Source organism: Micropterus dolomieu, linkage group LG14 (genome assembly GCF_021292245.1).
Source record: "Micropterus dolomieu isolate WLL.071019.BEF.003 ecotype Adirondacks linkage group LG14, ASM2129224v1, whole genome shotgun sequence".
NCBI lineage: Eukaryota > Metazoa > Chordata > Actinopteri > Centrarchiformes > Centrarchidae > Micropterus > Micropterus dolomieu.
Genome location: NC_060163.1, coordinates 12,857,614 through 12,873,410, shown reverse-complemented (window position 1 = coordinate 12,873,410; position 15,797 = coordinate 12,857,614). Strand labels below are relative to the sequence as shown.

The 15,797-nt window shown below is 39.4% G+C and overlaps 2 protein-coding genes across 2 annotated transcripts in view; one reads left to right on the top strand and one right to left on the bottom strand.

Annotated features, from left to right (window-relative positions):
* taok2b (TAO kinase 2b) overlaps positions 1-7,795 on the bottom strand; it is a 30,498-nt gene extending 22,703 nt beyond the window's left edge. The window contains exons 1-9 of the mRNA XM_046068272.1: positions 7,256-7,795; positions 4,747-4,887; positions 3,846-3,917; positions 3,644-3,745; positions 2,529-2,574; positions 2,333-2,429; positions 1,933-2,046; positions 1,059-1,150; positions 783-876 (exon numbers count right to left, since the gene is read on the bottom strand). Of these exons, the coding sequence (XP_045924228.1) occupies positions 783-876; positions 1,059-1,150; positions 1,933-2,046; positions 2,333-2,429; positions 2,529-2,574; positions 3,644-3,745; positions 3,846-3,917; positions 4,747-4,878 (749 nt within the window). The 5' untranslated portion in view covers positions 4,879-4,887; positions 7,256-7,795. The remainder of the gene's footprint in view (positions 1-782; positions 877-1,058; positions 1,151-1,932; positions 2,047-2,332; positions 2,430-2,528; positions 2,575-3,643; positions 3,746-3,845; positions 3,918-4,746; positions 4,888-7,255) is intronic.
* Positions 7,796-12,631: 4,836 nt separating this feature from the next.
* cabp5a (calcium binding protein 5a) lies at positions 12,632-14,647 on the top strand. Its single transcript, XM_046069652.1, has 7 exons — positions 12,632-12,671; positions 12,839-12,888; positions 13,210-13,240; positions 13,480-13,623; positions 13,755-13,864; positions 14,009-14,156; positions 14,299-14,647. Exons 1-7 carry the CDS (start codon positions 12,632-12,634, stop codon positions 14,325-14,327), a joined length of 552 nt encoding a protein of 183 aa, XP_045925608.1. The 3' UTR covers positions 14,328-14,647.
* Positions 14,648-15,797: the final 1,150 nt, after the last annotated feature.

Genomic DNA, 15,797 nt, shown 5'->3' with positions numbered 1-15,797 from the left:
TATGCTGTTGTGTGTCTGGTTCATCTGCTCTGTGCTGGCGGCTTCAGTCAAAAACAGACTGGCAGTGAATATTGACTTTAAAAAAAATAAAAATAAAAATAAAATTTAAAAATCGAATCGTAATCCCAATATCTGGCAGAAAAATTGCAATTACATTTCCCCCCCAAATCGTTCAGCCCCAGAGTAAGGTTAGGAAATAAAGTTCACTGCAAAAACTCTACTCTCAGAAGATTTCAGAGCGAGACTTCTGTTTCTTGTTAAAAACAAAGGGTGACATCAGGAGAAATTCATAGGGATTCCTTTCCATGATGTTTTCAGACAACTTGTATGGCAGTCTGAGCCTGTCGGTGGCAAAAAGAAGCCGCCACTTGTCAGCTGCCAGGCCAAACCCTGCACGGATTTGAAAACTTTTTGTACCTAAAAGTCACTTTGACACCAAAATAAGAGAAAATAAAAAAATATCGAAATTATCCTTTAAGAATCTTTAAAATTGGCCCATTCTGACAGAATCCTGTGGCAAAACAGTAACGTCACACAGGAAGCAATGGTTTTATCAGTCAAATTAATCTGACACACCTTGTAAACTTCCTGTTAATGGTGTGTAAAACCATAAATTTAATAAATCCTTTGAAAAACATGATGTTGAAATAACATTAGAAGCTCTTTTATAAAAGCAACATTTATAACATAATTTCAAGCAACATAAAATCAAACTCATGGTGCAACAAAAGTCTTATGCCTAAAAGGACATAGACTGGTTAGGAAGTTTCACCGACTCTCACCAGTGATTAGACTGCAACACAGGGCTCTCATTCTGGGCGATGTGGTATAAGGCACTCATAGCATTCATGTTGAACAGAGGAGGCTTCCTTTCCGCTAGAGAGTGACAATGCACGACATAGCGTGACAGAGAGTGGCAGAAAAAGAGCAAGAACACAATAAAATAAAAAAAAAGAAGAGAGGAGAAAGCAAAGAAAAAGGTTGGATGCTTTCAGCTTTGAGAACACACACACAAAAAGAAAAACACTCTTGCAGAACATTTTACGGCCATCTCTTACCCAGCTCTATGCAGGTAATGCCAAGTGACCATACATCCACCTTCCCGTCGTACTGACCCTCGTCCATGGCCAGGATCACCTCAGGGGCCATCCTGCATTGGGGACACAACAAAGCAGCTCAGCAACTTCCAGCTCTTTTCTCTTTGATCCTGGACCAACAGAGAACACCACCTCAGGGCTCACTGTCATCCCCCAATATCTATATCGTTGAATTGCAAATAAAATTGAAGCTACTTGCACGACTAGTTACATTCATGGGTAATAGGAGAAAAGTGTTTATTTGTCTGAGTGGGGGAAAAGGTAATAACTAAAGAAGTAGTATTCTCTCTGAAGTAAAAGTAATGAGATTTGAATATCAAAATATGAGAAAATAAAACATTTGTGCATACATTCATCAAACTTTGTTTTCATTTTACTTTTACATGTTATAATTAAGAGTAAGATTTATGATATCAAACCCCATGTTTGATCACATTATGTTTTTTTTTCTTCTAATTCTAATACAGTATCACCGTGTCAGTTTAATAGAAAGAGTAGAGGAGGTGTACTGAGCTTGATACCTTCCCAAGCCTAGTTACCACACTTACTAGAACTGTCTATAAATCAACCAGGTCCGGACTCTTAAGGATTACAACTTTAAAAGTGGCTTTCAAGTATATTAAATTACATGGACATACATGGTGGAGCTTAAGAATAACATTTTTTATAAGCCGGGAACGTTTTGTTTTAGTAAAAGCCCGTTTGGCAAAGAGCAAGGTGAGAGCTTGTCTGGATCATAATTTGGTGTAATTCTTATGAATTCCCTGAGAAGTAACTGTTCTCAAACCATCATCTATGGTGAGGAGGTCACTGTTGACACAGTCTGACATCTCACCAGTAAGGTGTTCCCACGAAGGAGTTGGCTGGGGCGACGATGGAGGCAGAGCCGAAGTCTCCCAGTTTCACCTGGCCCGGCTCTGTAAGCAAGATGTTTCCTGCCTTCACGTCCCTGAGAGAGAGAGAAATGATCAGATAAGAGAAAATGACTGGTCAGGGAAATTGTGAGGAAGACAAAACAAACATAGACGTGTGAGAGAGAAAATTTATTATTAGAGCCCGGGGAGAAGTACAAGATCGTGTTGTTGCACAGTGTGTGAGCACATACACCGTTGCTTAGGCTTATCTTAGGCTGCGCAGTTTGTGCTTTCTCCCCTGTATTTGTTTCGTCTCTTGTCAGAAGTGTGGGCGAGGAGAGCAGAATAGATGCAGAGAGTGAGAAAAGGAACAGGGTTTACCTGTGAATCATGTTGTGAGAGTGAAGATACACCAATCCCTGCAATGCACCATGGGTTATGGCAGCTATTTCCACTTCCTGGAGGGGTTTCTTGTGGACTGGGAGAAGAGCGATATTAGGGGATATCAGGCATTGTTGACGTGAACAAACATTAACTCGTTAGTGTTTAATTACTCATTTGTTTCTTTTCTACTTACCTTCTAAGAGGTCAGAAGCTGAGCCCAAGCAGTACTCCATCACCAGCTAGGAGAGGGACACGGAGAGAGTTAAACTGCATGCTATTTTATGAAGACTAACCCAGGAGAACACTTGACATTAAGGACTTTTTCCACACTTGAGAGTTCAGTAACGTTATTAAAGTCGAGCGTCTCCTAAAGTCTGCTTCAGATGAAAGTGATTAACGTGGCTAACAAATGTGTCACATTAGCGCTGTCTGTCATTATGTACAGTAAGAATACAACACTGTACTCCTGTAATCCTCATACAAACAATTAGTACAGCAGATAATTGCAATTGTTTTATCTTTTAGGGTGTTTCCACAGCAGCAACCGTTTCAGGGGGCCAAGAACTTTGAGGAACTGTGGAACAAAAGCCCCGTTTCTGCCGGAGGAACCAGGGGCCAAATTTGGTTCCAGTACGATAGTTTCAGGTTCTGTTTGTTCAGGAAATTTCAAGGCCGAGTTTGCAGGGCTGACTGTCAGCAACTTGGTTAGCACTTCAGAGATAAATATGAAGTACTGGGTTCCACCTGTATCAGTATTAGTACGAGGGGTCTACATTTCTTGTTTTATAAAATAACCTATTACTGTGGAAACAGACGTTCTTGAGTATTCAGTTTCCTTTTTTACTCAAACATCTGAGACATTAAACAATAAATACAAAGATCATCATAATGACTATGTTTCCTCATATGTAAAAATTGTGCTTCAAATGCCGCCATCGTTTTTTAACCCATCATCTGCTGCCTAAACATCACGATTCTTCAAATGCAGTGGAAGCGCAAACAGGAATACCTGAACTTTTCGGACGAAAAGGTCTATTAGCGGTGCGAATGTTTGCACTGAAAAAGCATACTGGATGAAAGTCTACACTGACATGTAGCTGTTTAAAAGGGGCTGCAGAATTATGACATTTTCATCTTTGTTTTGTGTGCTTTACATGGTGGTGTGGACTGCTTACAGAACTGCTGTGGCACATTAACTTTACGGTCATTGATTTGGATCTAGTCCACATTAAAACATTTTAGCACACAATAACATTTGTAATTTGAACCAGGTCTAAAAACACCCTAAATGCACACATACACACTCACCCATGCTGTGTGCTCTCTCAGGTAGCAGCCACGGTACTCAACAGTGTTGGGGTGGCGCAGCTTCTGCAGAAACTTCACTTCCTTCACTATATCCTGCCATTTCTGGAAAATAAGCCAAGACACTCAATGATGGGCACAGCCGACTGATAACCTGATATCTCGTCTGCAATAGATGAAGGATTAAAGAGTTTCCAGGTCTTACCTCATTGGCCTGTTTGCCACTATAGGACATCTTCTTGATGGCCACCACCTCATTGGTGCGGATATCATGGGCCTAATGTGTTAAGGTTCGGGATAAACAAACGATAAATTACTTCTTAGTCTTTTTTACACAACAGCCAACAAAGAAATCCCTATTACATAAAACAAGTATTTCTGCTGAGCCTCCTTCTTCTCTTCTGCCCTCTCCCGTCGATCCCTTCATCCATGACTAGCTCCTTTTCACCCTTCATTAAACAGGCCTTTTCATCCACCACTTGCGAGCTGTCCTTTGTCCTTGACTCGCACCATGCTTTTACCTTTTTCTTCTCTTACTGACATTACCGTCATCACCACCTTCCCTCCTGTCTGACAGACACCATCTCTGACCCACAGCATCCCTCAAGGAAATCAATACTACAAAATTCTTACATCTCTAACAAGTGAGAGTCAAAGAAAATCTTTCCTTTATCTCGCAGCAGACCACATTCAAACACTCGCTGTGTGAGTGTATGTGACTAAAAAAAAAAACCTTTTTTTTGTCTTTACACACCAGAATTCAAGAACAGATTTTCAGCTGGGTTAATTAACAGTTCAGCCCGTATTTATATTTTACACATATATTTGTATCAGCAAAGTATTATAAGTAACCTAACTGAGAAATAATTACAAGCAAGTCTTTTTAATATATCAAATGAATATTGAAGTTAAATATTATTCTAATTAATACAGCTCAAATTTTAACTTTTTAGTTATTTATTAATCGATATCATTAGACCAGTGGACAGAGACAAAAACTATTTAGACCGGTGTATTGACAAAAAATGTATAATTAAGGGCTCTGCCACTGCTGCGCCAATGTCCCATTACTTTCACAGATCCAAACACCAAGTAAAGTAACTTACGAAGTAGACCGCTCCGAAGCTGCCATGGCCGATCTCCCTCAGGTCTGTGAAGAGCTTCTCGGGATCCTCCCTGAAGAACAGCTCAGCCACCTCCGGGTCCTTCAGGCTCCCGGCCCGCACACTCGACGGCATGGCCAGCGCCTGGTGAGCGTGGAAGAGACACACTGGGTAAGCGTCTGTTATTTGGAAGGATTGCCAACATTTGTGTTGGAAACATGAACCGCTGAGGAAATACTGTCAGTGATTTCTCTGGGCATTTTAGATTATTAATTGCATCTATGTTTATATTTAGGTATTGTACATGTCTGTTTCGCCTTTGTTAAATTAAATTCATTTAAGAATTTGCTTTTCCATTCTACAGGCTCGAGTCACTTTGGTTCACGTGTAAAAAGTGTATCTTGCTCTAGATCAGCATTTAAACTGTCTAAGATTACAAAACCTGTCTGCATGTGTGTTGATAGTGTGCATCAGCTTGGAATGACCATCCACCCATCTGTCTATCTACCAGAATATAAGGCAGAAAAATATTGGCAAAACCTAACATGGCTGTATTTTTACACTGCATACATATTGCATAAAATATTTAAAAGTAGTGAATTACCATAATGTCACCAGATATGGTATTATGAAACTTTTAGCTTCTCTAGATCCAACTGAAAATCAGGAAGAAATGACTACCTGTTAATGCACCACATAACCCAAAATATCTCAAAATGGCAGACGCAACATTTCTTACCACCAGCAATTATTTTTTATAATGGTTTCTTTAATCTTCTCCACTCAGGATTCACAAATCCACACAAAGAGCGTTATATTTTATATTGAGATCATGGTCATGAGGAGAATCCAGCACCAAATGGATTTACAGTACAGAATATAGCCCGACTGATACTGGATGTCATTTTACAGTATCAACTTGGCCAATGTCTCAGTATAGCTCTCTAGTACAGAAAGACATCTCTCTGAAAAGCAGCAGGCCAAATTTTACAAGACACTGTGAAAGTAAATTGCCAGCTAGATTAGCTAGGCCCATGATTTGCCTGCTTTGTAGGAGCAACATGACCACAAGTTTTACCTGAGCTTTTAAAGCACCAGAACCTGTAACTACTCTGAGATTGAGATCTGTCTTAAAAGGTCATCAGAGGTTTCCTGACCAATTATGGAAATATAGCCATGCTCACAATAGGATAGGAAAAATATGTGGCTATTGGAAAACGCAGATTAGAGGCTGAAACTGATCACTGAGTTGATCAGTTTAGTATGTCCTATAGTGTCACTACATTCCCTAAGACACTAGAGATTTGTCATATATGGGTGTCTGTCAGCTTAGCAGAAAACATTCAACATAGCTTATTTACACTAACTTGTTTTCAAAGTTGTTGGCAATTTGCATTAAAATTCCTAATGAATTACATGATCAAAATGATTAGGGATTGATAAATTACTGCAATGGGATAACCATACTAGATGTGTGCAGTGCTCCTACAGAAGGGTTACATGAAACCACATAATTTTACTTAGAGTCACGGACTATGTAAACTCAACTTCATATTATTTTTAAGGCTACAGCTGCAGAAAATAAATACAGTTACACTGGTTCAGTGTTTGTGACACAGAGCCAGAATATAATAGATAAAATTGTTCATATTTTATGCTTAAAGGTGTAGCTGTATGTGCAGACATCAACTGATCATTGTGTGATAAACTGTCTGGCAAGTTAATGGCCTGGCACTGGGTACATCATGAGATATTAGGATGTGGTTAAAGGTTAATGTGGAAATGTAACACTCCATATTCTTTAAGTGGTCAATAACACAACTAGGACTTCATGTCAGGATTCCCAAACACTTCAAAATGAACATGCATCCGACGAAACATTTCTTTCAAGGCCATTTCGCGAGTGTTAAAGAGGAAGCATACTGTTCCCTTTGAAAATGAGAAGTTCCTTAAATCTTGCAATGAAGTCTAAAGAAAGCTCTCAATCTAGCCTCTTCTTTTTTAAGAACCCATCCAATGTCATACTCATTACAGAAAAGGCAACAAATGCTTCAATTATTTGGTTTCAATTAAGAGTATCTCTCAAACCTACATGCAATTTAACAACCTTGGAGCACCCTGGGCACATTTTGGAAAACAAAACACATATTGTCCTTGGCTGCTGAGACAGTGAAGTAATTATCTAGACAGTTGCTTGCTGTCAGTATCCTGCACGGCGTGTGCATCTCAGCTGAGCAAGCTAGATGGCTTTTGCACTTCACTGGTCAATTAGGCTATCTTTGCTCTTGCTCACCAAAGATGTACGACATGTATTCAACAGCATACAACAACAACTCCAGGATGGCTGTGTGTTCAGGCTGCAGGCCAACAACAAGCTTGCCTGTCAATGTCAACGTGTCCAGGGTCTGAAAATTAGGTGGTTAATGATGCTAGCTGCTCCTTTCCGTGCAAACAGGAGAGAGAGGTGCATTCAGCTGCTTTAGCATGCTGAATGATTTATAACATGTCTTACCGTGGCTTTTGGGATCCACTGTAGCTAGCTCTGGAGCTAGCTAACCGGCCTGGCTGGAAAATATTGGTCTCACTCCCCTTTCCTCGGCACTGGTGTCTATTCAACACGAACAAACCACATTCTGTCTGCCGATGCTTTTACCCAAACCCCTCTCCATCCTGATGCTCCCAGTCAATTGGACAGCTAGCACGTCTGCACGACTTGACATGGGGACAGTGCCAGTCAATTAAAGTGACAGCTAGCTGACTGACGCCTGCCAGCTAGTAGCAGAGCTGTCTTCCAAAGAAAATCAGAGGCTAGCTCTAGCTGCTGTTAGCAACACTGCTAACTATATAACGTAACGCCAGGAGCTACCCAGGACGTTTTCAATGGGAAACGGAGTCATTAATTTCCACGGGTCCGCTCCGTGCTCCACGTTGTGCTGTCATTACGTTAGTGTTGTCGGCGGATTTAATCTCCAGTTCGTGTTATCCCCATTTTGCTCGACTCTCATCCGTTTTTGTTCAGGACTTCATGATGGCGGCGCGGGGCGGGAGCCGAAAGGAAAGCGGAAGTGCTCTTCTTCGACGCTTTAGAAAGCAGGCACACGAGCTGCACCGCTGCCTTCTTGTGGCCGAAGAGGTTCGCCAAAACAGCAACACGCTAAGTTAAAATAAACAATTAGTTTAGCTATATTAACAGCTACCCCGCGACCCTGTACGCAGGATAAGCGGTTGACGATAGATGGATGGATGGATATTAACAGCTACGGTAAACAAACAGCTAGGAATATACAATTTGACATAAAGCTGTCCATCTGTTACTAGTGAGCAGTCAGTATGTCAAATTGGGATATTCAGTGAGGGGGAATCAAAGTAAAAACAGTTGTGGAAGACTGATGATTGATTGATGGATTATTACGTGAGTAAAAGTAGTAGGCTAATACCACAATGTAAATACTCAACTAGAGGTAAAAGTCCAGCATTCAAAGTGTCACTCAAGTAGAAGTAGAAAACTCATCTCCCCCGAGAACACTTCCTCTTATAACACCTCTAACCCCTAACCTCTAACATGCACTTCCTCTGCTCTTCTTCTTCTATCTCCTTACAATTCTCTTGTTATGATTGCACTATTTGTTAACTCTTACTTCTTCCCCTAAGTATTTACCCCTATTGATGCCATACTCACTATTAGCTCTTACTAGAATTTATTGCTGCTCTTACTAGTAGCCTATCTGTTGTCACTGTATTGATGCTTGTATGTTGTTCCTCAATTGTAAGTCTGTCTGGATAAAAGTGTCTGCCAAAAATTGGCCCCTGTGAGAGTTGTCGTATTATGTATTATATTATTGGTGGGCTAAATGTTTTGTTGAGAGCAGATTGCACTGGTTAAGATGCAATGAAAGTTTTAGGAATAATTTACAATTGTCTGATAGCCACATTTAGTACTGATGAGTTTCTTCCCACAAGCCATCACTCTGATGAACAGCTGATTTCTGACTCACAGTGTCAGGAACAATTCCTGAGCAATAACCCAGTAACTCTTTCTCTAATCAGCCACCTGTTTACTGGTTACCACTTATTATTTATTCACCATTCTCTATTTCAGTGCTGTTCACACTGTTATATTGTATATACTGTATACCAATACACCTACCATCAAGTCATAACTCCTGCACAAAATACTTATACTTGTTTATTCCAGCATCCTTTGAACTATGCTTTATTGCACTGTGTACATGTGTAGATGTATGCATGTATATGTACCTGTATATCACATCCACCTCCGACATGTACATACTCCTGCATCCTTTGCACTCTGCTCACTGCACTATTTGTCAATATGTCTATATTGTTTTTGTCCATAGTGTGTATATTTGTGTTGTCTACACTGAAGTCTGTGTCGGATTTTATTTTATTTTATTATTGTGATATTGTATTTTTGTATGAGTTAGCACATCATGAGCAATGTACAATCCTGAGTCAAATTCCTCGTATGTGTACACATACCTGGCAATAAAGCTGATTAGTGGTGGAGAATATGGACAAACTATTCTGTCATATTATATGTAATCTAAGTTGCAATATCAATATGTATGTGTGATTTAATACATTTCTTGGAAAATCAATTGAGAAACTATTTATAGACAATAAAACCAGATAGGAATTCTTGTTTTTGTCCAAACAGTGAAAATGAAATACCTAACAAATCAAGGTACTTCATAACATTGGTGCAAAATCATATAAATCAGTCATGCTTAATTATTTGCAACACTGCCCGCAATGGTCTAATGCAAACAGAGATATTGAAAGGAGCAGCATGGCAAAAAAATCTTTGGTGTATATATATTTTTTGATTTGCCTAACAGTAATAACTAATACAGTCCATGTAACTGAATGTCTACAGAAATATGTATGTACACCCTACTGAAGCATAGAGCAAGATGCCTAAACCTTTCCATCTCCAGAGCTGCTGCTCTGTGTTTCTCTGTGAAGGTGAACAGAAGAAGCATTTCCTGAGTAAAAAACTAAATGACCCACATAATGATAAATGTTTTAATAATGTCATCACACAAAGGGATTTCTGTCTGTCCACTAAATATCATAACACTAAATAAGTTCAGCTTAACATAGTGATATCGGAGTCACAGCTGTGGAAAATAGCCCAACAAATACAAACTGGTATCATACATGTCAGGCACTCATCCATTTTAACAGTGACCAATGTTCGTGATGACATCTTATTATGTAATCCATGCTGAGAAATACAAATCCATCCATGTGGACACGCATCATACTAACAAACATGATGAAAAGGGTTCAAGGCTCCAAAAATAATCAGGAAAGAGAAAAATACCAATAAAAATAACCAACAGAATAAATGAATAACACTTTTAAAGTCGCATATAGCAATGTGCAAAACCAAAGAGATCCCTGAGGGCCTCTGTAAAATATTTATTCATATATTTATTCATTTTTCCAAATTGCAATTCTGATTTACTAACATTTCTCTGAATAAAGAGACACACACACACACACACACACACACACACACACACACACAGACACACTCCTCCGGAGTTCTGCTTTGGTGTCTGGACTCTGGACAAGGAAGGGAGGTACTTGTGAGCATTAATTTGGATATAAAAGGGCTTCCTCACAGACAGCTTGTGCCATTTATTACTTTCCATGTGTCAAGTAAATATATCCATAATCCTTCTTCTGTCATTGCTTATTGTGATTTTTTTCCAAATGCCTTTTAATGTTTGTTTTTAAATGCCTTATCTTGTGAAGGGATTCGCGCGCACACACACACACACACATACGCGTCATCACAATCACACATATGGCTTGTTTGGCCCAGCTTTTGCTCTCATAATCCACTCAGTATAATCTGTGTGTTGTGCACTTCGATAGCTGACACACCACATACACACAAAACACACAGTTTTCCCTCTGTATCGTTCAATATTATCATCCTGGTTGCTGCTTAAATCATCAGGCTGTAAACCGTAAGAAATGACAAGCTGCTGCTGATACTCTGTGCAGTTTTGTACAACATGTTTGTTCAAGTTATTCAATAGGGCTGACTGTTGAGGGGTCAAACTTTTGACCTCCAGTTACGGGAGATGTTTTCTAACTAGCAGCTGTGCTTTCATCAAGCATCTTTATCCTTTTGCTAATCCAAATTTAACCCTCTAGCTGTTAGACACTCTGTAATTTATTTCATTCCCAAAAATAAAGCCTGTGCAGCCTTAACCTTCTACCGCCCAGAGAAAAACTCCCGCTGCATAGTCCAGCGGATTATGCCTCTTATGTGAACAGATTTTTGATGAATTTACATAACAGGGCAGCAGGCAGAGGGGGAAAGGTCTGCGCAGAGGACACACACAACATCAAGACCCGGTGTTGCATGAGTGTTTCAGCTCAGACAGTTAATTCAGACCACAACATTTATATCCTCGCTGTAGGAAGGGAAGATTGACCCAGAGGCTTTAATCCCAGGCATTGTATTTCATGGAAGAAATAATCCCTTTTTTTTGTTGGTCACGAAAGTGTAACCAATACTCATGCAGATTATCACACACTTGGAAATTAGCTGTGGATGGCCTGTGGCTTTTTAATAGAACCCAAATCTGTTTTACCATCACGTCTTTAAGAACAACAAGGGTTCAAACAACAGAGGATCCAAATGAGCCTCTTTATAGTGTCACTGCTGTTTTCAACAGAAAAATTACAGCCTATAATTTGGTGTGTTCAAACAGTTTGATGGTGTAAAACCTATAATTTGTCCAGATTTAATATATTATCATTATGTATTGAAAATATAACTTTATTTGAAAACGCCTATTTTTTAAACTTTTGTCTAAACACTGGTCTGCATTTCTGTTGGATATATACCTCTACAAAAACAAAAAGTTACATTAAGAACAATCAAGACTATGGTTGGTCATTTTATTAAATCATTCTGGGGAGTTTTTTGCCTTTTATTAGAGAACCTGTCAGATGAAAGAGAAGGTGAGACAACTGGGAGAGGCAGAGAAATTTTAGATTGTGTAGGTGACCAATAAAAAATGTGAGCATGAAAACAAAGTCAAAACCATAAATCAATCGAAAACAAAAAAATAATCAGACAATAAGACATAATGCAACTGAGAGACACAAAATTAACTCCAATAAAAACCTGGATAACAGATTATTTATCAATGATTAATGATTTGTCGGTCAACAGAATATGAATCATCAACTCTTTTCAGCATTAACTGTTTAATTGTCATTTCTAAAGCAAAAATTTAATTTACAAAAAAACATTTGTTGGCTCCAGCTCCTCAAATTCAAAGATGTGCTGCTTTCCCCAAAATATCTTTGAAATATCTGACTAATCACAGAAATAACTGACATAGTTATCAGTAATGGAAATAATTGTGTGTAACAGTCTACAGTTATTTTATACTGTCATTAGTGTTGGATCTGCTGTAGAACTGCATTGAATTGAACTGTAATTAATTCAAAAGAACAGAAAATGCAAAGAAGCAGCTCCATCTCTGTATTGAAAGTATCTTATATCTTCTGTCATTTTGTGTTCAGATGGCAGCATAATTTACAATATGATGTCAACACTCAGCTCACATATGAGCCTTTGGTTCCCCCCGTCACATAACTGACTCCTCCCCACCAACCCGGGATGCAGCCACACCTCCCATCATACAGCTTCATACAACCTCCCAGCATCCCGTCAGGCTGGGCAGACAGAGCTGCCACACACTGAAGAGGCAGAGCTATCCTGTTTGAGGAGGGACAAGACAGATCCTGAGAAGACCATTAAGAAACAGAAGGAAGACAGAGGGCTTCGAGCACCGCACAGGTCAGCTTACCGAGACTCTGCTTCAGGGGTCGTATGATGCTTCTGGCTGATGAAGAGAAATCTCCAGAGGAAGGTAAGCGCTTACACCACACAATTTAAACACACGACAGTGTTCAGTCTCTCAGAAGGAACTTAGTCCTGACTTTCTGGCTCTGGCAAACTCCAGCCATCTCTGCATCATGTGTCAGAAATTGTACTTTTCATAGTTTCACCTCACACTCCGGTTTTCCTTTTTTACAGAAATGAGTTTCGGAGCAGCATGCATTTTCCTACGAGGAGGGAAAAATATTGTAAGTACAACAGTCCTACTTTTGATGGGTTTGTGTTGATGTTTGCAAACTGCTATGGAAAGTAGATTGGATTATGAGCCAAAAAGTGGAGACCTGCCAATACAGGCATAATCTACACTTTAATCCACAGTTCAATTCTCCACTGCAAAAAGATAAAACATTTTTTAAGATTGTGTGGTAGCTCATTTTCTTTCTTTATGCTGTATATGTTGTAACAGCTGCTGTATTTTACAGTAGCTTTGTATTACAGGGCACAGTGTTTGATTTATTTGAACATCCATACTACACTGGATCTAACTAATTGTTTTTCTCTTTGTGCAGTCAAGAGAACTGGCTGAGGATGAGATTGACGGTAAATTAAATTCTTACCTACATTTTACCTACTCATCTACATTTTTTCATATTCATATTATTTTATCAGTAAATGCAGATTAAACTCATTTCTTTGAACTACACAACCATTACAGATTGTTTATCTACCTCACAACTTGACCATTTTATACACTCTACTGGCCACAACATGTTTAATTTTGCCACACCACCTTTACTGACCACCTAGCTGATTGAGTGTTGTACTCTACGCGTCTGCAGAGCTGCGTGATGCCTTCAATGAGTTTGATAAAGACAAGGACGGGCTGATCAGCTGTAAGGACTTGGGGAATCTGATGAGGACAATGGGCTACATGCCCACTGAGATGGAGCTGATCGAGCTGAGCCAGAATATCAACATGAACCGTGAGTCCCTACTAAACAAAATATATGCAAAATTCTATGGTGGCTCATTTGGTCCAAAATTGATACAGAATCAATTGAGAGTTGTGGGTGTTTCTCAACCCCTGCATCTTTTCTTTTGATTTTCCCTCCAGTTGGTGGGAGAGTCGACTTTGAGGACTTTGTAGAGCTGATGGCCCCGAAGCTTCTGGCAGAAACGGCTGGGATGATTGGCATGAAGGAGCTTAAAGACGCCTTTAAAGAGGTGAGAGCTTTCCTCACAATAATGCAGCAGCTATGCAGCTTCTTCAATGCCAGATTTTTCCCAAATAAGCCCCAACTCACTCGCTGTGGCGTCATAGAGATAAACAGCGCACTGACCTTCTTCTTCTCTTGGGTCTCTGGGTAGTTCGACATGGACGGAGACGGAGAGATCACAACAGAGGAGCTGCGATTAGCCATGACCAAGCTGATGGGAGAGCACATGAGCCAAAGAGAGATCGATACCATAGTAAAAGAAGCAGATGACAATGGAGACGGCACAGTAGGCTTTGAAGGTACAGAGCTGCAGTGATATAAACATCAATAATAGCTTCACAGCACCAACAAATCCCAAATTAAAAGATTAGAGCACATGTAATCACAATGATTTCATTCCTCACTACACAGTGAACTAATGAAACTATCTCTCCTCTGCAGAGTTCGTCAGAATGATGTCCCATCAATGACAGTCGAGGAGACCGTCAGCCAAGAAAGCATCTTTGCACCTCTATAGACAAGCATTAACATTGTCGCTGTCCTTTCTGTGAGGCTCTTTGACAGATAAACTTGTACATATCAAGAAGAACGCGGGATAATGTTAAAATTCAAAGAAAACTGCAAAGAAAAGTCAAGCAATATCAAGTCGCTCTCAGAGAATTTTACAACTATGCAAAGATTGACAATCATGCACTGAGACTTTTTTAATGTAAGATTATTGAAAAGAACTATATTGATTTGTTTGATGTTTATTGACAATACAGGAGGTCATTTTGAATTGTTTAATTGAACTGGATTGGGTATGTGTATGTATTGCGAATGGAACATATTTATTCTGAGTATTTATTCTGACAGTACTGGATCATTCATATCCCTGAAACAACGTAATGCACAATTAGATATAAACTTATCAAATGTTTATTATATATATTATTATGTAACAGTTATGATACTACTGTGTATAGATTATGTATGTATACAGTACTTTGCCTGGGCTTGTTGTATTGTCTAACTTGTTGGGCTAAATTGTTAATTTATGGACAGAATCCAACAAGTTAGATCTCATTAACAGATACAAAATAAAACATCCAAGTATACAAACTTTGGACAAGAGTTTTGGTTTGAATGGATGCAACATGAGTCCTGTGGGACACCTAAAAGAAAGCCAAGGACTCTGGGTGTTTATTATCCAGCAATCAGCCAGCACATATTTAACTTTTGTCACATATGTGATGAAAGCTTTATAATTTGGCAAATTCCACAGAAAGTAAAAAGACTTAACAATTCTGTGTGTCATGGCACTTAAGTAATTTAATCCAAAGGTTTGCCATACACAAATGTGGAACCTATTCCCAGCAGGACTTCCATAGCTGCTTGAATAATAAATCAACACAATGGTCTATGCGTTTCACACCAAAGAAGGGATTAGGGAACCAAAAACATCAGCGATGCTGCAGTTCTGAGGGTAGAAATGTTGAGGACTGAGGATAAATAGTTTGTGTGACCAAAAATGGACAGGCCACTGATTTAATAAAACATCTCAAAATTCTGACATCATGACTCACTCATAACAGATTTCTAGGTATTAAATGCATGTTGTGTGCTTGTCCCAGAGTTCATCCTTTTAGAGGGCACGGCCTGAGCCATTCTTAAATTGAATATGGCAATTCTCTGATGTAAAATGTGGGGAAGAGTTTTTGAGCATAAAAAAAAACAAAATCTGTAAGAAAAAACATTGTATGCACCACAGATTTCACATCCCATCCTGATACTGAAATTCCTGTGAACAGAATTTGTGTTGCGGTTTATCTCCACTTATGTGTGTCATACTGACCTGAAGCCAGCACCTGTGTTGTGAGAGATTTTAGGGACGTGGACGGGGACATGCTGCACCCTCACAGTCACATCAGCCAGACAGATGTCATTGCATGACAAACAGA